Source organism: Apostichopus japonicus, chromosome 11 (assembly GCF_037975245.1).
Source record: "Apostichopus japonicus isolate 1M-3 chromosome 11, ASM3797524v1, whole genome shotgun sequence".
Lineage (NCBI taxonomy): Eukaryota > Metazoa > Echinodermata > Holothuroidea > Aspidochirotida > Stichopodidae > Apostichopus > Apostichopus japonicus.
Window position 1 is genome coordinate 22435884 of NC_092571.1, and position 23316 is coordinate 22459199.

At 37.4% G+C, this 23316-nt stretch overlaps 2 protein-coding genes and 1 long non-coding RNA gene across 8 annotated transcripts in view; 1 reads left to right on the top strand and 2 right to left on the bottom strand.

The window, feature by feature from the left end:
• Positions 1-8977, bottom strand: part of LOC139976513 (tRNA (cytidine(32)/guanosine(34)-2'-O)-methyltransferase-like) — an 11904-nt gene extending 2927 nt beyond the window's left edge. Inside the window, exons 1-10 of one of the 6 annotated variants that reach the window (XM_071985344.1) lie at positions 8837-8977; positions 6820-6986; positions 6212-6281; positions 5916-6015; positions 5414-5492; positions 3791-3843; positions 2764-2817; positions 1722-1824; positions 1475-1558; positions 494-597 (exon numbers count right to left, since the gene is read on the bottom strand). In XM_071985344.1, the coding sequence (XP_071841445.1) occupies positions 494-597; positions 1475-1558; positions 1722-1824; positions 2764-2817; positions 3791-3843; positions 5414-5492; positions 5916-6015; positions 6212-6281; positions 6820-6940 (768 nt within the window). In that variant the 5' untranslated portion in view covers positions 6941-6986; positions 8837-8977. The other 5 variants (XM_071985347.1, XM_071985348.1, XM_071985345.1 and 2 more) reach the window with 5 other exon arrangements.
• On the top strand, positions 8918-20491 carry LOC139976511 (translocation protein SEC62-like). The gene is made up of 9 exons (XM_071985342.1): positions 8918-8979; positions 9846-9944; positions 11682-11799; positions 12964-13069; positions 14811-14940; positions 15329-15481; positions 16770-16830; positions 18312-18431; positions 18865-20491. Exons 2-9 carry the CDS (start codon positions 9909-9911, stop codon positions 19356-19358), a joined length of 1218 nt encoding a protein of 405 aa, XP_071841443.1. The 5' UTR covers positions 8918-8979; positions 9846-9908; the 3' UTR covers positions 19359-20491.
• LOC139976515 (uncharacterized) lies at positions 19525-22380 on the bottom strand. The gene is made up of 2 exons (XR_011796191.1): positions 19782-22380; positions 19525-19569 (listed from the first exon to the last, which is right to left on the bottom strand). It is a non-coding gene; the product is annotated as an uncharacterized lncRNA (long non-coding RNA).
• Between the last annotated feature and the right edge of the window lie 936 nt (positions 22381-23316).

Genomic DNA, 23316 nt, shown 5'->3' on the forward strand with positions numbered 1-23316 from the left:
GGTGTTGTCAGTACGAGCAGTATGAATATCATGTTACTATCAGATCAAGGTTAGGAACTGTTTGTATTGACAATACCAGTGCTTTGAAGCATGATATGGGAGGACAGTTTACAGAGGTAGTAGCATTAGGAAATTGTCTAAACTGGCTGGCATTAATGAGTCATGCATAAATAAACTTTGCAGTTGTAGAGCAATCACAGATTTAATGGCCTAGGTTCAAGCTGTCTCTACGAACCAGAGTCCAAACTTAGTCTAAACTTGGAAAACTTCCAGGGTCTTTTTTTGCAAAATTCCAGTGATGGTACATAAAATCAGAGGACATTTCCTGGGACACTTTACACCAGGAAGCACATGAAATCCGGGGACTGTCAACGGAAATCGGAGACGTCTGGTCCCCCTTATTCTAGGGTGGTATGTAGCATTACTCATCATGACATCTTAATAAATACTCCATTTACTTGTGACATCATGAGGAAATAAACCCAGAAATCACCTGTAGAGGGTAGGTTTTATCCGAGTCGTATGCACTCAGATCCCCACATGCAAGAAAAGGGACAATCACTCGGTTAGGACCTTCTAAGTTGTTAAAGTTTGCATCTGCAGAGAAAAAGGAGTAGTGAAAGGAGCAATGTTTTTTTTCTGAAAACAGCTTTTACTTGAATACAAAACTTTTGTACATTTACAGGGATTGATAGAATAAAATGAACCTCCAACTTACTAAATATCATTGCATCTGTAATTGCCTCAAGAGGTGTACTTGAACTTTGAAATGACTTTTCATTATACTTTTAATCACATTTTGTTTGCACAGTATCATTATTTCTGGTGTTTTCATTTTTAGTCCATTAACTAGTATGTTGTAACTGACATGAATGTCAGCACTCAGCAGAGAAAATCCAGTGGGGGAGGGGGGGGGGGTGTTAGGGGTGATACTTTTTGGGCTAACTGTCCTAAAAATTAACCAGTTAACAGGTTCACAATTACAATCATTCACCTTTTCACTGTCAAAATTGAGCTGCTAAACCTTATGTGTTACAAGAGGGCACAGTTTTTACTACTTTGATTTTCCAGGCAAGTTTCCCACTTTGCCATGCCCATCTCCCCCCCCCCCACTCCCCTCCCTGCAGACACCCATGGTAACACTCAAAAGTATTTCTTCTCTCTCTAGATTTTGCAATAAACTGGCACCTAGTCACATCAACTTGTGATAATAGTAATCACGAATCATTAATTATTTTCTCTGTAATCTTTATTTGGTGAAAACGTCTCCGATGTAAGCTACTTTTAAGTGATGTACATGATGATTTCTATGACAATGATATATTAAAATGATTTGCCAAATATAATCTCCCTTTTCCGATATATTTTTCTAGTTTATGTTTATAAGCCTAAAACCAGCATTTTGCATGCTTCAAGAGTTTGCTATAGTTGATGCTGGTGATTAGGATGCCATTTTCACATCCAATGAACTTACCATAATGATGGTCTAAAAGAGGGTTAGACATATTTGGTACATAACCCTTAGGTGGAGCATAGTTCTGACATACTACAAAGGATTCTGCAAGGCAATAAAAAAGAAAGGAAAATATATTTGCTGTAAATTTATAAACATGGACTCAGTCAATAATTTTATCACCTAAAGTAAAAAAAAATTATCTATTTGTAACTCAAGTAAAAGTGATCGATTTGAAGAAATCTGTATAGTGTGAGTTATTACTTACCAATGCTTGAATTTCTACTGCTCTTTGGTTTGGCTACTGTCACATTAGGGAAAAATATCTTCAGTTGTGAATATAGTAAGGTGACGTCCTTTCCTCGAAAAATCTATTGGGAAGGGTGAGATGGTAACATTAATGACGTTGTGAGGAGTGTTGATTGATCGGGACAAAATAAATACCTTATCAGACGATCAAACTTCCAGTTTAAGGATGTTGGCTCCAGAACTGTTAAAATTTACAATAAATGTACTCTTCCATGGAAGAATTTGAATTTTGTGTTCATATATCAAGTTTAGGAGATGAATTTCATTTAATTCTGTGAAAGTCCTGATTTTTCAAAGGAGAGAAATAATGGAAGAATGCACTATTTATGTTCAAATATCAAGTAAGGAGATGGATTTCATTTCAAAGGAGAGAACTCATTACCTTAAGTTTTAGTTAAGAAAGTAGACCAAGCTCTTTGAAAATGGAATTACCATTACATCTAAGAGTAAAGTCGCTTCTTTAGAAATCAAGTACATTCTGAAGTGAAAAATTCACATTTTGTTCTTTTTCTTGTTGATTTCGTCCTTGTCATTCACGAGACATTACTTTCCTTGGGACTAATTATGTTTCAATAAAGTGTTTTGTAAGTTGATTTCATCTTCATTTCATAAATATTAATATTAATAATAATGGTGATTTATAACATCAGCAATATCCACCTGGAAGGGTGCTCAAGGCGTGGAAGACGCAGATAGAAAACAAAGGAAAAGTGAATGAACAAAAAGAATTATTGGTGAACATAGATGAAAGCTTGACACATAAGATGAGTTTTCAGAAGTGTTTGGAACAAAGGGAGGGAAGCACAACATATGAGTTCTCATGGTACTCCATTCATGCTATGTTTATCATCATTGTTAAGTCTATTAATTTCAATGAATAATTGAGTATGTAACAAATAAACTAGAACAGTCACTGTAGTAGTTTTACTTCATGTTTATCCTTCTTGTTGTTTATACAGTATTTTACATATTAATTAGACATAACTGTTTCTAGTACCTACCTTAGCTACAAATGCACCACCTGGTTTCAGTACATGTGTCGTGATGTTCAACGCCTATGGAAGAATGATGAGAACAATATTATAAATGTAATGTAAAAACAAAAGAAGAAAATTTTATTTAATATAAACAACAAATTTGGTAAAGCACATGATTGTATGAGATCGCTGATTGAAATCACAAGCTAATGCAAAGTTTCAGAGCTATTTTAAAAAGATTTTCAATAGATCTGGGTATCTGATGCCTGAAAATAAAAGTGCTTTTAGCTAACAGGAGGCATAGCAATATACAGTTCAGGCAGTTCATTGAACTACGGCCTCTGATGTCCAGGGGTCCTTAACGGTTGGATCCAAAATTTCAAAACCATGTTTTTGCATGAATGATTAAATAGGTATCAATAACATCTCAATGTTTTAGTCTTTTCTATTTCACTAGCAACTGTTTTTGTCTAATTGACAAATTAACTGCCGGCCCAGGTGAATACCAGATGTATCATGGCACTTTAGCTCTAATATTACATATTTTCATAAAGCAGTACAAAAGTATTTCCATTTGTTGCTAGGTAACAGATAAATCAGGTATATCAAAATATATACCAATTTAATCAAATAATCTAGGTTCATCAGTATATTGCATATGCATAAACAATACAAAAGTATTTGTTTGTTGCTAGGTAACAGATAATCCAGGTTTATCAAAACATCAACCAAGTTATTTCCATAATCCAGGTTTATCAGTATATTTCATTTGCATAATCAGTACAAACGTATTTCTGTTTGTTGCTAGGTTGTTTATCACTCGATGCATCAAGTTATTTCTATAATCTAAATTTATCAGGCAATAAATCTGGAATTATCACAGGAAAAACTGGATTTTTCAGTGATGGTCCTAGTTTATATCAAATTATTTTAATAATTCTGGATCATAGGTAAAAATTCTGGTTTATCACTGAGAAACTGGACTTATCAGCTGATAATTTGGCTTACAATATATGTACCAAGTGCAACTGACAAAAGCTATGAGACTTACTGCAAGTAACAGCTGTGCTTGAATGTATTCATCTATATCATGGAGGCCTGTCACTGAAATCATGATAAAAGTAGAAAAATCTTTAAAAACAATTCAATATCAATCCTGTGTTTAACAGCGACCATCCTCAAACATATTTTTTTTTTTTTAACTGAAACCTTATAAACAGATATTTAGGAATCATTTTTTGTGTGTGGCAGAAACATAAAGTTTGGAGTGTTGAAGGCTGTGAGGTTGGAAACTGGTAGCAATGAATCAAATTTAATACATGAAGTTTGGCGCTTAAAAAATGGTTTGTTTTTAATTAAACACAAAATACCCAAATAAAAAAGGTTTGATATTACTTATGACAATTTGTGCCTTTGTTTTTGCGAACAAGAAAGTGACTAAAGATAGCTTTCTTCGTGAATTACTTTAAGTAGTATAAAATATTCAGCTAGAGTGTTTGCCTAAAATGTAATATTAACACTGTTGCCCATTGACTAGGCATAACTTTTACAATCACGTCAATTGATGGATGTTTATATTAAACTATTGTACAAGGATCAGTATTCTCTTGATACATCTATGGATATTAATTGATATTGTGTCTTTATTTATCTTTTCTCATGTATATCTAATTTATTTAAATATTACTAATCTCCCCCCTCCCCCAAAGCAGGAACAAAATGCCAGGGATGCTAACTTTTAAGCATTTACATCAAAGAAGGCGCTTTTCTCGGTAGAACAGCTGTATCCCAGCTCTTTAAAAGTTAGATACTGTATAAACAAATATATGTTTCCACCAAATATCCATATGAAACAAGAAATGGTAGAACCAAGTCAGCAGACACCCTCTTATAGTGTATGAAGAGCAAAGCCTTTACATTAGACCACATGTAAGGTAGTCTTCCAATGACTGATTGGGAGGGGGATATCAGGAAAGGGGGATGTCGGAAGGGGGGTATCTGGGAAGGGGATATCTGGGAAGGAGATAACTGGGAAGGGGACATCAGGGAAGGGGGATATCGGGAAGGGGGTATCTGTGAAGGGGATATCCGGGAAGGGGATATCTGGGAAGGGGTATCCGGGAAGGGATATCTGGGAAGGGGATATCAGGGAAGGGGATTTCCAGGTAGGGGGATATCAGGGAAGGGTAATATCGGGAAGGAGGTATCGGGATATCAGGGAAGGGGTTATCAAAGAAGGGGGATATCACAGAAGGGGAATAACAGGGAAGGGGATATCAGGGTACGGTAATATCAGAGAGGGGGATATCTGGGAATGGGGTAATCAGGGAAGGGGATATCAGGGAAGGGGATATGAGGGAAGGGGGTATCAGGGAAGGGGATATCACAGAAGGGGAATAACAGGGAAGGGGATATCAGGTAGGGGATATCGGGAAGGGGAATATCAGGGAAGGGGGTAATCAGGGAAGGGGATATCAGGGAAAGGGGATATCAGGGAAGAGGGATATCACAGAAGGGGAATAACAGGGAAGGGAATATCAGGAAGGGGAATATCTGGGAAGGGGGTAATCAGGGAAGGGGGATATCAGGGAAGGGGATCAGGGTAGGGGAATATCAGGGAAGGGGATATCAGGAAGGGGAAGGGGAGGTAGGACTCCCCTCAGTGCGACCTTACCATCTGGTGCACCATCACAAACCACCAAGTCGGCATGTTCCCCTTCAAAGTGGCCGACAATTTCACGTGCAGTTGACTCCTGAAAGGGGGGGGGGGGGAGGGGACGAAGAAAGAGATGGAAGGATTAATATTAAAGATGTGGCATTGAATATGCGGATAAACATGAGCATTAACTTAGAGAACTAGAATATATAACCAAAACAGGTCAAAACAAAATACTTGCATCGTATGACAAGTTTTTAATTTCATCCAGCTCACAATTTCATTGTTAACAGTCCACACAGAGATAAACAGAATACCTATTACACATTAGAGAAAAAAGTCACAAAGTTAATCAAATCTTTGCCTCATGTTGCAGTTTAAATTTAAGCAGCAAAAAGTGTAAATTTCTTCATAACTTTAAAGATCAAAATCAAAATGATGACATGGGGGGGGGGGCAACTTTCTACATCACTCGTCACTGAACATATACAGTAGAGACCCTGGCGTTTGTTCTGCTTACCTTTGTGATATCTCCCTGCATCTGAATGACACCGGGGAGAGGGGCCATAGCCTGAAGATCAATAGCTACTATTTTCACTTTGGAATCATCATCATCATCTCTGAAAAAAAAAACAATTAGATGAACACAGATCAGAATATTGACTGATTTTGCTATCATAAAATTGTTGACAAATTGTAGGTTGTCATAGAAACAGTTTATTTCTGAAACAATGATCACTTTCATTTCAGCTATTTTGTTCTAATTTCCATTTTCTTTTTCCTGTATCTGTATCGGAAAGAAAAGAAATGACATACCTCAGCCGTCGACTCAGAACTTGACTCCAACTTCCAGGTGCGGCACAAAGGTCAACTGCTTTGGTAACGCCTAAAGCAAAGGACACATAAACACACTCAGAATGATAAACTTTCCCTAATGAGAGATGACACTCCAAGGAAGCTCTTATAAACTATAACAAAGTAGTAATAACGATATTATTGAGGATTTATATCACGCAGATATATCTACCTAACCCATGTGCTCAAGGCGCATGACAATATTACCCTAGTCAATAGGATACTACACATTATAACAGCATAAATGCCAACATCTCATACCCTTCAAGGCATTGAAGACTCACCCCAAACCGCGGGCCGCACTCTGAAAAAGTTAACTTTCCGTTGCTTGCAAGTGAAGTTTACTTCTTGTCGCTGCAAAGTGCAGACAGTATAAATGAAACGTGATACCTTGTTATCTAATATCTAGACCTGAGATGTCCATCGCTGCTATGTACACTGTGCTGTGGGTCCAAATGAGCTTCTGCTAGCTTCTCAACTCTAGGGAAATAATCAGCTAAACTATGGTATATAGGTATGTGCCCTACAGATTTTAGGCTGAGATGATGGCCATGTATCGTTAACTGTACCTTTAAAGATGTCAAACTCTTCATTAATTTGTATCAATTTGAAAGCACTTCTTGCCCTCCATCCTTCCTCTTTGGCTAATCTGTAGTAGATGTCTCTTTTATCTTTAGAAGAACGTCCCATGGTGTAAGTCTAGGTTGCACCAAAATGGACTTAAGTAGCTAAAGAACTGTAGTAAAGGAAGAAAAAAGAATAATCTTAAAGTAACCTAGTAAATTACATAGCTATTAAAGATGACACTATAATTAATGTAAACATTGCGGCTAGATATTGAGAATTTGACAAGAATTATCCCATATCATGAAACAAAATTGATATATTGATCAAAATTGATATATTGGGATTTATCTGCAAGATTCACATGTATGATTGTATTATCTGAATACAACATCTTATGATTATATGGCTGACAGCTAAGGCAGCAGCAGTGGAATAGTGCCTCTCCCAGTGCTGCCAAGTCACCCGCTTTGGGCGGGTGTCACCCGCATTTTCGGGTCGTCTCCCGCTCACCCGCCCACCTGTCCGAATCTCCCGCATTTTCCAAAAAACTCCCGCATTTTTGAAGAATCTCCCACATTGTAGGCCCACAGAGTTTTTCCTGTGAAAGTGTATCATTGCTAGCGTGAAATTCATTTCATCACACCAAAATGCCAATTATCTCAGAACCGCCAGGATCGGAAATTACTCAAAGTCGATCGTGCTAAATATGCCCGGCTGAAAGCAACGTTACCTATACGATTCATAAAAAATAATACCGTTACGACACACGTGAACGCTACAGCGTCCGCAAAATTTCAGAGATTTTTTTATTTCAAGATATTTTTTCCTCTGGAATGAAAAAAAAATAGACACAATACCAATATGGAGACAGTATAGATTCAGCTTAGATGACCCGGGAAGTGAAGTTTCCAGCCATCTGAGGGGCCGTAAGATCCCAAAATTTTCTTGTACGCTCCGCGCCAACCCATGGTGGCGCTACGCTTACATGGTGTACGTAAGCAACAGCACCAGACAATTTTCACCCACCTAAAGAAAATCTGACCTTGGCATCTCTGCTCTCCCTGTATATATTTTCTTAGGACACGTCTTCCATAATAATGAGTTAAAACTTTCACAAGCATCTAGGCCTAGGCACTTCTTCAAAAGCTCTTCTTTGCAAAGTTTGTCAAAGACTGGCTTTATGGAAGTTACCACTACATGGTGCAGGCTGTGACTACTGTATAATGATAGTTGTTGGTTCCTGCAGCCTGGTCTTTTTGCAAGCAACACCAACCGTCAGCTGTTTTTAAGTACACTGCGTCATTGTACTTATGTACTGTTGGTCCAGGTAAGGGGCAATTCTTCATGGTGATATTCCCACAGGAATTGCCCAAAATTTCATCAAAATTTTGTCAAAATGAGAAGATTTTAGATTGCATGTTTGCTAAAATATTTACAAAAGCTAGCTGTGTAGAAATTACTACAATTTATTAAAACATATTCTGGACAGTACATCATAATATTATATAACTTGTAGTTGTACAATATGACCAAAAGTTAACATACTTTAAGTTTAGGAGCAAATCATCTATCTGACATTGACCAATGGAGAGAAACATTTTAAATTGGTTAGGCATTGCATTCTGCCACACTTGTCAATGGCTCAACGCTGGGGTTTTATTTCTTCATTGGCATCATCATGTTACTATACAAAGAAAGAAAAGTCCATGCTTGCGTTCATCGGTCGTAATGCTGTTACATGATCAACATTTACTTTTCGTGACAACCTTGAACATTCGCAGAACTAGTGCAAAATACAGTGATAAACGCCATTCCTGGTACCCACGGCAGAACTTAGCCGGTGCTTACGGCAGGAATGTGTCATGTAGCGTTTGACGAGTACAGTAAGCATTATCAAGGCATAGGCCTTGACCTACATCATCTTTCTAGATTTTTTAACTTTTTTATGAATCTTAAGATTACAATTCGGATGTATGGTAGACTCTATCTTTGCCATAAACACCAAAACTTAAAACTTACAATCCAGTTACCTATCTGGTACCAGTAGTTTCTTGTTCAGTTCATCAGTAAACAAGAAGCAAGACTTTATAGTAGTAATATAAGATGAATGCGTACGTGAAAATAAATTCGCTGACCCAAGTACTACGTCGTGAGTCCGGCAGGCGTATTTTTTTTTCCTAGGAGGGTTAGGGGTAATTATCATATATAGGCGTATCCAAACCCTAGCGCATGCGTGATACCCATAGACACTCGTTACTCATCGCTCGCTGCAATGCACATGTGTGGGCCGGTGTACGTGGGCAGTATGTACGCTGTACAACGCAATAGATCTCCGCTGTACAGTTTTACAATGCAGTTTGCCTTTTTGGCCAAGGATTACCAAGTGAGAATTGAAGAAAATAAGTGAAAGAAATACAAATTAAAGCGCGATCAAATCGTCACCCTCAATATCATCACATAATTATTTTTCATTTGTACAATTAAACAATGATGCAAAGCAGATAAAGTACCGAATGACTGATAGTTCATAAAAGCAGGCTTAAGTTTGTATGTAGGCCTACTATATTAGTACCATGTACATGTTACACTTTACCGTAACATTAAAGTTTACCGTGAAGCTAGAAATACATGTAATGTAGGCTAGCAGATTGACATTAACCAAATCATTAAATTAATGTCAGTCGCGCACAATGATGACGACAGATGAAATCCGTACATTGTGTCTAAAATCTGGGTGAGAGAATTACTTTAGTAAATGCAATTGTATCGAGTAACTTTACATCTAGGGCGAGATTCCAGCTGAAGATTGGCGCAAGGATTGTCAGTCGAACAGGTCTCCATTGTTGCACGAACGCATATACGTATATATGTGTGCAAAACGTGAATCGCGTCGTACACACTGTATGTACGACTACTACTACTAGCTATAAACTTTGTACGAGTAACACGCATGCGCTAGGGTTTGGATACGCCTATATATGATAATTACCCCTAACCCTCCTAGGAAAAAAAATTACGCGTCCGGCAGCTGTCAACAATTAAGTCTTAGTCAATTTCATCGTCTGCTGGATTGAAGCCCAATTTGACGATTATGTCAGAAAAAGCCGTTAGAAGGAAGAAGAAAAAGGTACATGGAAACATAGTTAACTTGGAAAGAAAATTTGTTTGTACGCTGTTAAGCTAGGCGTAGCGTGAAAAACCGCATACTAAGTATTATTTACTTGGGCTAGGCTACTGTGATGTACAGTTGTTGTAGCCTAAGTTATTTAGCATTAGTCGCGACAGTTTGAATAACGTTCGTCAATTTTACTAATTCTGTTAACACGGAAGGCCTGACATTAACTACTGACTTAATTCATGCCTATATTAGGCCTAGTGACAAAGTAAGTGGATTAAGCTTTAGCATTACACAAGGATACTGTAGTAATTAGTATTAGTAATGTATTGTAAAAAATGTAACATTACCCCTATGAAGTATGATGATGTACCGTAGGCCTAGGTGTAACTTGTAAGTCTTTACTTTAGTTGTCATGTTTAAAAGGCAGCCATTTTTAACCCAGGTTTTATCCACACAGTCTCAATGAAAATGGCTTAATTCTATATCAATCAAGTCCCACCTTGAGGCTTTTAGTTTTACCTTTGACTGGTCAGATTCCTCCATGAACTTGTACAACATTATCATCTTTTTTCTTACAGCAGTAAAGTTGTTTTGTTGAACTCAAATTATTTTGAGAACAACACTTCACATCCCTTTCTATTCCAATTAATGAATTAATGATAGTAATACATATCTTACACAATTACAGTATATTCAGGGATTTTGTATCTCTCATTTTAATAAACAGGGATTTTGTATCTCTCATTTTAATAAACAACAGTTCACATGTACCTCGTAGTTGCAACGATAATTAATGGAAGAATCCCACTGAGGAAACATGAAACTTGATCCGTTTGTTTTTTGTGGCAATACCATGAATTCATTCTCAGGTAACTGTCATGATTCATCCTGCACTGTAACATAGCATTTGTACCAAACTCAACATTTACACCTTGGGCTGAATTATACCCCAATCAAATGATTGCTCCATGTTTGGCTATTCAGATTTAATATAAAATTGCTAGGAAAAATGTATTGCAGTTGTTACTCAGACTGCCAATTTTCACACTGATTTGACAGCATGAAACATTAAATTAAGACTTCACACTTATTAGCTACAGTATGTAACCTGATTTAAATCTGATTTAAATATTAGTTAGAACTAATTACTCTAATTAATCAATCTGCAATCATTTCCTGCCTGCATATTTGGACTGCAATACTCACAATACCCACAACTGATTTATAAACTCTTGCAATTTTGAAAAAAAATACCAGTAACAATTGCCATGCCCTTTATAATTTTGTAATAAATTAGAATATAATTCCTCATGTCACTTGTGTGTGTGTGGACTGTTCCTCATTTATCTGAGAGAGGAAACTTGTATGTTAGGATTTTATTTCCATGCCAACAATCATGTGACAGATGTATGTTTGTCTGAGGCTCTGAGCTAACAGAGCTCCTAGTGGAATTTGGTTCGGGATAAAACATGTGAGATGTGGAGATGATGTAGAGTTCTAATGCAAAAATGTAGAACTGAATTTTTCCTCCCTTCTTCTTTGTGACATGCAGTTTGGATTGAGCTCTACAGTATAGCTATGTACACATTAGTGTCTCATTTAAATATTTTGTTAAGTACTGTACATAGTAGTGTACAGTAAGCAGACCAGCCCATACAGTACCTCGCCTGAATCCTGATATATAGCATCTTCACCATCATCTCAGTTTGTTGGCATTTTTGTTCCCTTTTCTTTTGTTTATTCCAGGATGATCAAGATGAAGGCAAACCTACAGACGAAGAAACTGCCGTTGCAAAATACCTGCGTTTTAATTTGTCCACAAAGTCATGCAACTTTATGGGGAATAAAGTGGAATATTTTACAGGTACAGTAGTACAGGAGGCCTTTTACCTAGAAGTCAACAAACTGCCCTTCAGTCTGTTTTTGTAAAATATCAAGTGCTGAAACCTTTTTTGTACTTTCAGCAGAATGTGATAGCAAAAACTTCAAATGTTTTGCATTCTATGATAGTAAAAATTGTTCAATCAGTTTCTTCATCTACAAGTCACTCTGTTTTTATTTATTTATTATTATTTTTTTCATTTGTATTATGTTCATTTTCTTGTATTACTTTTGTGAGCTTTCAAACTGAGGTTCACAAACAAGCATGTTTTAACTTAATAATCATAATAATCAGGCAGTTATTTTTACAAAACTTAAGCGACCACGAATGTGGGAGGGGCCCGCAAGGGGTTATGAATTACAACTTTCACGTCGGGTGGCTTCCAATTCAACATTTTAAGTCAAATTTGGAAACTTTTCAATCTAGTCGTCATTTCGTATGGGAAAACAGATTGCTTTTGCATGAAAACCCATGTTACCATGAACAGGCTGGGGATCAAACTCGAACTGCCAGATTGCTAAGCCTCGTTCCTTTAAATGCCACCAGTCCTGCCATTATCCACTTGGCCAAAGCACCAGTTAAATGTTATACAAACATACTGTGGTGTAAGTTGTCTCAAGGAATGATTCAGCAAGATTCTGATTCTTAGCATCTGTTCCTCCTGGAGTAATACAATATCCCAGATTACGAATTTGGGTTACTTACTGCTACATGCCAGTGGACTTCATCATTTGCGAGTAGAAAAAAGAAGGCACTGGTATCTTTCTGCCATAAGACATTAAGAACATACTGTATACAGATGGTTAAGTTGTTAACCAAATGTTCAGTCAATAAATCAGCATGGTTTCTACATATCACTGCATATAGTAATTTAATATCATCATGTTGCGCTCAAATGTTTGTACAAAATTCAACTGATGTGTGTGTTTTAAATCAGGAAAATGCCAGTGAGAATTTTATTTTAGCTGGTTGACTTTTTAAGCACTCACATATTTTAATAAGTGGCAAAATATTTCAGAATTCTAGGTCTGACCCTATCCTGAACTACAGTATCCTTTAATGAGAATGAAAGTTTATAACCTAAACCATGTGTTTCTAATCTTAGCAATTCTTGTATGAAACTATGTCATTTTGCACATTTTGCAGGGTCAAAAGCTGTAGACTTTCTGCTGGACTCAAAATGGGCTTCTGGGGCAAAGAAGACACCTATCATTTTCACAACCAGAGAGTCAGTGGCCAGATACTTGGATGTGTAAGTAGATGGTTATAAAGTACTGCAGTAGCTGTTAAAATTTAAAGCTTTTTTCATGCCTTTATCTTGGCCATATATCAATGTCTTCGTCACTGCATACAGTATGTAATCATGCCAATTGCTTCTTCCTTAATTTATACTGAAAAAACTGCAGCAAATTTGTAGATTGATTAGAAGAGGTTACTGGAGAGTTCCTTTAACAATCTATATGTTTTTATGTAAAGTTCTGCAAAATAAAGATAAAGTATCACCACTGTATACCAAAGTGTGCTCTCATGATCTGAAAGACAAATTGGAAGAAAGAAGTGTTTGAAATAATCCTTACCCAACAAGTTTTTAACGAAAACTAGTAAGATAGGTGTGATACTGTGAAGCCCTTATTATGTCACTTAGCAACAGTGATACCCCAGGTATAAACATTGAGGATTCTGCTACTGGTTGAATTCTACATTTTAAAAGGCAGTACAAGGGGTTTTACAATCCCTCAAGCTCTGGACATGTTAAGCTTCAAAGTTTTGTTTCAATTGTCTGGGCCAGCTCATCTTATTTCATCTGGTGGGTTAAGTAAGTAATGTGTCTAAAGTAATGTGGGGTATGCTTCCAGGAGAAAACCCTGGGTTTTCCACTTGAAACAGTCTATCAAATTTCAGAATATTACAAAATGAGCTAATAATGATAATGATAGCATCCCGAAGTGTAAGTATGGAAATGCTGAAAATGTCTCTCTATTCTATAAAATTTGTAGATAATTTATTCAAAGAGCAGAAGAATATTTCAACCAAAATTATACATTTTCATGAAATTCTAAGTACAGAGGATTTTGACAGCTGTGCTAACATTCCAACTATATCAGGTTTCAAGGATAAATCGACAGGAAGATTATAATAGCCAATTTATGTAAATCTCTTTAAGAACATTTGCCCAGATGACATCACAGACCCCCCTACTGTGATCCAACTTTCTGATGTAGCCAAAGGTTTAGCCAATCAAAATAGGTTACACCCATTCATGCATATCTGTATAGGTTTCTTATTGTTTGTAAACAGACAATCTTTTTAAGGTTTATTGCAGGAGACCTTGAAGGCATTCATTTCTATTTGATTGTCAAATAATTTTACCAAATCTCACAAAACCGAATATCGACCAAGAGAAACGTTTTCAATTAATCAAAATATTTTCACTAAGTGAACAATTAAATTCTTGCTATTCAATTCTAAAATTCTACTATCTGGTCACCTTTGCATACTAGTGTTAAAAATATCTTAGAATAATCTTATAAACTTATAAAATTCAGCTTCCTTTCTTGCAATGATCTTTTGCCTGGTCAAACCAATTAACTGCATTTTTCAGCGATATAATGATAAAATGATTTCAATTTTTTTTGGGGGGGGGTTCAAAATTAATGCCAAAAGCCACCTAAATGGTGAGTCTTTTACAAAACAACCATGTTCAATATTTTCATAGTCGGGAAATATTCAGTTGCTATTGTAATAATGTGAAAATTTAACTAAACAGAAGATTTTTAACTCATTTACTCTACCTGTAGGCATTAAGTTATCTGACGGAAAGATATACCATGTGGTTAAATCCTGTGAATAGACATTAATGCTTCATTTAATTTTACAGTGAATATAACAGTGAAAGCTTATAACTTTTATACAAAATCCACAACAATTTAAACTAATCCTGATCTGTTTCGTTTCTTTTACCTCTGATGCTCTCTTATTCTGTAAATGTGAAGTTTGTTGCAAAAAGGTTTCTACCTGAGAGCTCTGAAAGTGGCTGTGAAGAAAAAGGAGAAAGAAGGGAAAGAATCCGAGGGAAAGAAGAAGTCCAAGAAATCAGAGAAAGAAAAAGATTCTACTCAAGAGGTGAGCCAAAGGAATGTTTAGCAGGCCCTGCAGAGATGGGAGGGTCAGGGCCCAGGTGCTGCATAGGTGCCTGTCAGAAACAACAGTACCTTTACTTGCGCATGTTTAACGAGGGATCCCAAATCCAGTTTTCATTTCTTACAGACCAGAAAGTGGCATTGAAGGGGTCTCAAGAGAAGTTTGGCTTTTTGTGTGTGTATGATTGTTACAAATAAAATCAAGAACAGACACTGACTAAGAAATATGAAAACTCAGTTTTTGTAGAACAAAGCAATTATTAGCTCAGTAGTATTCGAAGAGAAAATCCACCACCATCGCTATCCAAGTCTTCCCCATCTGTTTGTTGACCTCCATTTCTCTAACATTTGGAGGTGTTTTCTTTTTGCAGGGAGGTGAGAAGAAAGAGAAGAAGGAAGATAAGAAGGATGAAAAGAAGGAGAAAGGAAAGAGTGAGGAATCTGGTGATAAGAAACAGAAGGAAGGGAAGAGGAAAATCAAGTTAGAAGGGACCAATGAACAGCTATTTGTCGACGGCAGTGACGTAAGTATCCACCAGTCTGTATCTCAGTTTGGTCCAAAAATAAAACAAGCAAAAGTTTTATGATTGGACGTCATTCACCTTCAAAATATTTTTGTGATGAAATGTGTAAAAAAAAAATTTTGAAAGTAATTTTCAAAGTAGAGATTTCCTTGCCCCTAGAATAATTCCCCATATACATCCAAATGCATTGAGATTGGTTAAATTTGACATTTGCATGTTATATCTAGATATAATGCTTATTCATGATTATGATTATTCATAAGATAATGATTATTCATATTCATATTGATATGATTATTCATGATCATGATTATTCATAAGTAATTGTAATAAAAACCCAGCATGCACCACTTCATCTATACATACTAGAATCTGAGTATATAAATCGCCTTTCTACTTGCTCACAGTGTTGGTGTGTAGGCTTCATCTCCATGTGTAGTTACAGCCTACCGTGCATGCGTAACAGGCCTACCCATTACTCCCTACACTTATAACATTCAAGGAGGGAAAATGCTTTTAAGATGGCAGCAAAAATGATTTTTAAGTTTTAAAAGTTGAATGACCATTATTTGACGTAAGTAGTATAGTTAAGGGTAATACTGATGACCCTGAAGGTTGACAGTGTATTTAAATATGTAGTTACTATGAAAACTTATCCATAGTTTTGTAGCCTGCTCCCTGCCAAATGCTAATTTTGCCTAATAAATAGTTCAAGGTCAAATAGACAAGTTTCACAGATTGGAGGCAGAGTGCAAAAATGGTAGAATCAGTGAACTAAACAAGAAACAGGATAATGAGGGGATCTTGGATGCAAATTTTGAGATAATAAATTGTAACTTACTGCACTAGTGTTGTCAGTACAGTCCAGTACTTCAGCTTTCATTATTAACAAATACAAGAAAAAAAGGAAAAACATTTTACCTTCTCCAAATCTGATCCTATGTGTGTTACTGCACTGTATTTCACATTGTAAAACACACAAAGTTATTCTACAGACAATATTGACTACGGTATTTAGGATACCTTAGTTATCATTATTCCAGATTTTTGTTCATTTCCAGTCAGTCAAACAAGAATATCTCTTGTGACAAGTCCAAGCGATTCACTTAGTCCAGGTTTCATTGTTTTTCGACAAATTCCCAGTCCTTCTGTTTGAAGGCTAGTGTTTCAATTTTCCTTGCTAGGTAATTTTTTTTTGTGTAACCTGTGATACAATTCTCTTTATTTATTACCAAACTATGAAAGATTTTTTTTTTCTTGTTTCCTCCCCACCCCCATCCCCTTCCAGGCCTATGTGTGGATATTTGACCCTGTTAAACCTGCACACTACGTGTACGGACTTGGACTTGGTAAGTAAAATTTACTTGAACGCTCGTCACCTTTCCATGTTATTTCATGCGAAAATAACTTCATTATGTTTACACCTTCTGTTAATGCTGCTGAAAAGCCCTGCATTGAGATGTCACATTATTTGGAGCATTTCACAGGATATTGATTTGTTTTCAGCTAACACATATCATCTGTACATTCGAGGAATGGTAATTCCACTTGAATATAACTTGTTAAACATTATACATTATCCAAAACAGATTGCAGAGAGAGAGTTTTTAATCTCAGACAACCTAAACTATTTTTCTCTTATAGTTTCTATCAATCCTTGATTGATCAGAATTGCCCCCCCCCCCCCCACTATTTTGCAACAAAAAGAAGATACTGTCTTGCCGAACAGGATTGTCCCAAGTTTCAAAAGGCCTTTGGGACGTTAAAAAATATCACAATACGCAAATTTAAAAATATTCACGTGTTGTGACCATTTTTGGAAGCAGGATATAACTGTTTCCAAACACACAAATATGATTGATGACCATGTATTAGTCCCACAAGCTTGGAGGGAAAAAGCTACCTAGCGATGTTTTAAAATCCAAAATTTACTTCAAAGGGGAGGGAGGAATGTAGTGTCCCACCTCTGCGATCCAAAGAGATATAATAACCCTATATGGTACAGACACATGTGTATGAGACGAAATGTCCAAGGCTGGTTTGAAGTAGGAATAAATTATGTGTCATCCCGCAGAATGCTACGCAAGTTGGCCAAATTTCCATATTCATGTGGCAAAGATATAAAGCAATATGTTTATTACATAGGAACCATAGTGTTATATAACAGACAAATGTCAGGGCCTTCAAAACAGCTTCACAAACTTTGAAGACTGAATTATTCGCAGTTGAAGGCCTACATGTGATGGTTTATTTGTTTGACTATGAGGTTGTATTAAAAATGGATTCTCTTTCACCCCTTTTCTTTTTTTGTGTAACTCCCATATTTCCCATAAATTGTTTTTTTTTATCTGATCATCTATAGATGTAGTGACAGAATTTGTCACAATAGGTACTTACCGGTAGAAAAGGAATGTCTATTTCTGGTTGCAGATGTCATGTGTTAGCCAATTCTGACAAATTTGACAAACCTGCTGTGATCTCTAGGGAGTAAACTAATTCCAATTCCAAAACTGATTCCAGTCAACTGATTCCAAGACTGAGCAATTTTGTCACTGATTCCAAGACTGAGCAATTTTGTCACTCTTGTTGACAGTTTTGTGTTGATAAACCTTCGCTTAAAGATGATTTAGAAGAATTTATGAAGACTAAGTTTTGCAAGAAGCAGTTCCCTGATATAACATTCTGCAAGACATATATATTTATATATATATATATAGAATATAACAGAATAAGTAAACTATCTGAAAGCTTCTTCTGCATATACTGTCAAGGCAAGTAATCACTGTGAGGGTCTTCACTCTGGTGTTTTTCTCTTTTGAATCTTGTTTAGTTATTGGCGCCATTGCAGTGTGCTTGTTCCCGTTGTGGCCCCCGTGGATGCGGATCGGTACTTATTACCTGAGTGTTGGAGGAGCCTGTTTGGTCGGATCTATAGTGGTCCTGGCAATTGGTAGGTTGCTGGCCGCTAAATTCAAACTATTAAATAACTTAATGCCAGTAGATTTTATTGCATGCAAGTAGAACTGGCATTTTCTTGCCAGTAGACACCAATAACTTGGGGAAGGAGGTGGTAAAATACCCTCCTATATTTATTTAATTTGTTCCCCCTTTAATTCCCTTAGTAATTTTGCTTTTCTCGGCTGAAAGAATTGTCCTTTAAACAACATATTTTCAGCATCCAAAATTGACTGTTTCACCATTAGTTTCCTTGGTAATCCTATGATTAATTCAAATATTATACATTAAGAACAACATATTTTTGCATCAGAAAGGGGTAATTTTAATGACATAAGAAATCACCATTTTCTATTAGCACATGTATTCATTAATGTCCAAAATACTGCACTTTGCCTTAATTTTTGTTTGGTTTTTCTTTCTCTCAGTACGAACTATCATTTATGGAATCGTCTGGGGAGGAACGTTAGGTAAGGTGAGCTGGTGGCTGTTCCCTAACCTATTAGCAGACGTGGGTATCTTAGAATCCTTCCAGCCGATATATTCCGTCGAGTACAGTTCACAGGAGGGGAAAGGAGGAGGAGGGAAGAAAGGAAAAGAAGAGGCCAATGAAGAATCCGACGAGAACGGACGAGAAGATGAAAACCAAACAGAAACTGTTGAAAACGTTGGCAGCACAGAAGACAATTATGAGAGAGAAATCTCCGAGGACAGGCCGTCAGAGGAGGTTCCCGAAGCAGTTGAAACAGAGAGCGGACGGGATGAACAAGAAGAGGAGTGCAAAAACGGCAAAGACGAAGATGATGACGAAAACATTTCTCAGACTTCAGAAAAGTCCGAGTCCTCGTCCAGTCAGGGCACAAAAGATTTTGAGATCGTACGGAAGGAAGATATTGTGGAAAGTGACGAGGTCGAAGCGTGAGGGATAAAGAGACTATGAACTTCACATGTCTGTGGCGATCGAATCAGCATTTGGGCCGGTATCCGAGATTGATCTGAAACTGAACTAGGATGTTTGGCGCTGAATTGAAAGTTTTACCATAAAATAGGACCATAAATACCTTTCTTAAATGGACCGTTGTTTGGTCGTTCGGTGAAAATGTACCAGCTTGTCTTTTCCCTTACCTTAAGTCCTGTATTATTTTTGTGTTGTTTCTTGTGCTTGTAGTAGGGCCCATACATTCTCATTGGTTCATCCGAGATTGATCTAAAACTGAATTGGGATGTTTGGGGCCGAATTGAAAGTTTTACCATAAAATAGGACCATAAATACCTTTCTTAAATGGACCAGTGTTGGTCGTAAGGTGAAAATGTACCAGCTTGTCTTTTCCCTTACCATGTTTACCTGTATCATGTTTTGTGTTGTTTCGTGTGCATGTAGTAGGGCCTATACATTCTCATTGGTTCAATGTAATGAGAAGATTAAAGCACCACCCATGGCATACCAGGGAAGGATCCAGGTTTTTTTTTTTAAAGGAAGGAGGTGTTCCCCTGTGGTCATAGAAACCGACTAACATTTATTCTAGGGAATTTTAGACATCAAATTGTGCATTCTGAGGCATATGTAGACCACAAATGAAGGTTTGCGGAATTCACAAATTTATTGGTTAAAGAAAGAAAGGTTTTTACGCTTTGAAAATGAGTAGTTTAATGCACATGGCACAGGTATAATTACACCTAAGTGCATGGCTGTGGTAATTTGCTTTAGTTTGAATAATAGGGATGTGCACCACTCCCTCCTCCTCCTCTTTCTACTTCTCCTTATCAACCCCCTTCTTCCTCTCCTACCCCTCCTTCACCTCCTCCTACTCCTCATCCACCTCCTCTTCCTCCTCCTCCTCCTCCTCCCGTCATTTTGCATCTGTGGACAAGTCTCTGCAAATAATTCCATAGATCTTTATCATTTCTCAACTTTGATTTACGCAGAAATTGTTCACATGATCCCAGATATTTTGAAACTCAATAAAGGGGAGTGCTCATAAGTGTCCACAAATGTTTAAAGTGACCATATTTATTTAACGTATGACAATCATTAAAGATTTGTAGTTAAATATTTGCCCATTTTTGCTTTTTTGTTGTTTATCTTGTTGTAACTCTTAGACTCAGCAAAGGTCCTGTCCAAACAGAACTAAAATAAATCTACATTAGGATTTATGCAGCAGGATTGTACACAAATGGTACGCACTGAGCAAGGCACATGTGAATATAGGGGCAAAATTTTAACAGTCATTACTCAGGCTGTTACTTCTGGTAGCTCATGTTACATTTAAACTAATCCTTGCATGTTGGATCTTAAAGGCATTGAAGACTCGCCCCAAACCGGGTGCCGCGCTCTGAAAAAGTTAACTTTCCGTTGCTTGCAAATGACGTTTTCTTCTTGTCGCTACAAAATGCAGACAGTAATGAAACGTGATACCTTGTTATCTTTTATCTAGACCTGAGATGTCCATCGCTGCTATTACATGTACACTGTGTTGTGGGTATTGACCGTAGCTGTACGTACTGACTGTGCACTAGTGTCTAATTACCAACGGTAGAAAGCTCTGTTTATTTTCTGGGATCGATGGTGGTGTCTAACACTTCTGTTACACCTCATTCGAAACTAGGTCAGATTACCTGCATGAGACGTTTCTTTGTGCGCGAGTCTTCACATGCACCCTTTAAGTTCCCACACATATGATTAGGCGTGCATACTAGTACATTTTTTTTTTTTTTTTTTAATATCGGTTTTTTTATTTACAGATTTCTCTCCCTGTTATGCTTACAGTACATACCATGTAGAGTTTTGAAAGTTCAAGGTTACTTTTAGAGTTTGTGCTAATATTTCTTACCTGCATATTTTTCTTGTTTCAATTATTATAGGCAATGCCAGTATATAAAAAAAACAGGTCCACACTCTACAACCATTCATGCATTACAGCTGCTCCTTTTCATCCATTGCAAAGTACCACTGGCGGAGAAACAGGGGGGGTTGGGGGGTTTTAACCCCCCCACTTTTTGAAGAGGGGGGGTTGGCCCACACAATCAACCCCCCCTAGTTTTTGCCAGTAATGTTCTGTTATAGCCTATGTTATGTGCTCCAAATGGCATAATAAATCAAATTATTAAATTTGAAATTGTTAAAGTCATTTCAACCTTTTACCTGGTAGGCTACATCAACAATTAACGACCGAAAACCGAGTTAGAATTGACCCACACATTATTTCTAGCCCCTTTCCCCCACCTTGCGCATTGGAACTTGTAGCTCATAGCGCTAACTTCACCCCACAACAGACATACACAAAATAACGTTTTGTTGCTGCTGAATAGCTTTGGAACTGTATACACTTGCCAACTTCAACGAGGTGAAGGAAGGTAAAGAAAAAGAAGAAAGAGAAAAGGATGGAGTAGAAATACGGCAAGAAAACGGGAAGAGAAAGAGGAACAGTGACAAAATTATTCGAATTTGTAAAGCAAACAGCAGATATCACATCCAACTTTTTCAGTAGTGGGGACATGATATACCGTGTCCCCACCAATTTGTCTTGACCAATAGCTGCATTTCAAGTTCCCCTGTATTGAACTTTGGCGCAGTTTGATCCAGCATTGTGCAAATGAAATGCAGCAGTTCTCATTTTATTGTATTTTATCCACAGTTGTTAAATATAGGACGGAAATCGCATTTGCCGCAGTCTATATTTGTTTTCTGGGAGAGGACCCCAGACCCATCGTATATACAAAAGTCTACTTGGATTATTTGTCCCCTGATTTTCTTTCTGCAGACGCCCATGTATTTCTCCAAACTAAATTTCTAAGCCATGAGATCTAAAACTTAAGGAGGTTTAGGAGCATCATTAGGTCTGGGAAGTGTTATTTCCGGCGATCTGGGAGGTATATTTGCCCCAAAAAATCGTACGCTACGCGCGAACCCATGGTCGCGCTCCGCTTAGATAGTGTCATAGAACAGACATAGTCCGGGAGCCCAGAAGGTTTATTCAGCTGAAGAGGTACAAAAGGTTTGGTGGCCTGATTGTGTTGGTAGGTGACCAAGCATCAATAAAATGTGTTGCTGCCGGGGCACACCCTGCATGGTAGGTGAGGGGGTCACAAAATAGGGGGGCAAAATATGCTTTTATTTAGCTGAAGAGGTACAAGCACAAAAGTTGCTGGATCTTATTCCCAGGAGGGTACCTTGCATCATGGTGGCAATGACAGCAATATCTGACTGCATGGGGCCCCAGACAGTAGCCCAAAAGAGGCCCGCCCATATGGTATTATTCAGCTGAAAAGGTACAAGGGTGAATTCTTTTGCATTTGAACTATTACACATTGTGGTGTACTAAAACACTAATGACAGTAACTTTGTCCTGCATAGGGGCCCAAACAGTAGCCCTAAGAATGGGCCATGCGGTACAACCAGCTGTTGGCTAATTTATCTAGCTGAAAAGGTACATGAAAAACTTGTTGGGTACTGCTCCCAGCAAGACTAATTTCATTGCTGTAGCAACAACAGCAATATCTGACTGCATGGGGCCCCAGACATTAGCCCAAATGGGGCCCGCCCATGTGGTTTTATTCAGCTGAAAGGGTACAAGGGTAGATCCTTTTGCATTTGAACTATTAAACATTGAGGTATACTAAAACACTAATGACAGTAACTTTGTCCTGCATAGGGGCCCAAACAGTAGCCCTAAGAATGGGCCATGCGGTACAACCAGCTGTTGGCTAATTTATCTAGCTGAAAAGGTACATGAACAAAACTTGTTGGATACTGCTCCCAGTGAGACTAATTACATTGCTGTAGCAACAACAGCAATATCTGACTGCATGGGGCCCCAGACAGTAGCCCAAATGGGGCCCGCCCATGTGGTATTATTCAGCTGAAAGGGTACAAGGGTAGA

Bases quoted from the DNA above. Each gene is read 5' to 3' on its own strand.
- LOC139976511 (XM_071985342.1), top strand. From the start codon at position 9,909: ATGTCAGAAAAAGCCGTTAGAAGGAAGAAGAAAAAG. The intron at 13,070-14,810 runs GTAAGTAGATGG...GTAAATGTGAAG, and splicing joins GTGGCCAGATACTTGGATGT to TTTGTTGCAAAAAGGTTTCT. The intron at 14,941-15,328 runs GTGAGCCAAAGG...TTCTTTTTGCAG, and splicing joins AAAAAGATTCTACTCAAGAG to GGAGGTGAGAAGAAAGAGAA.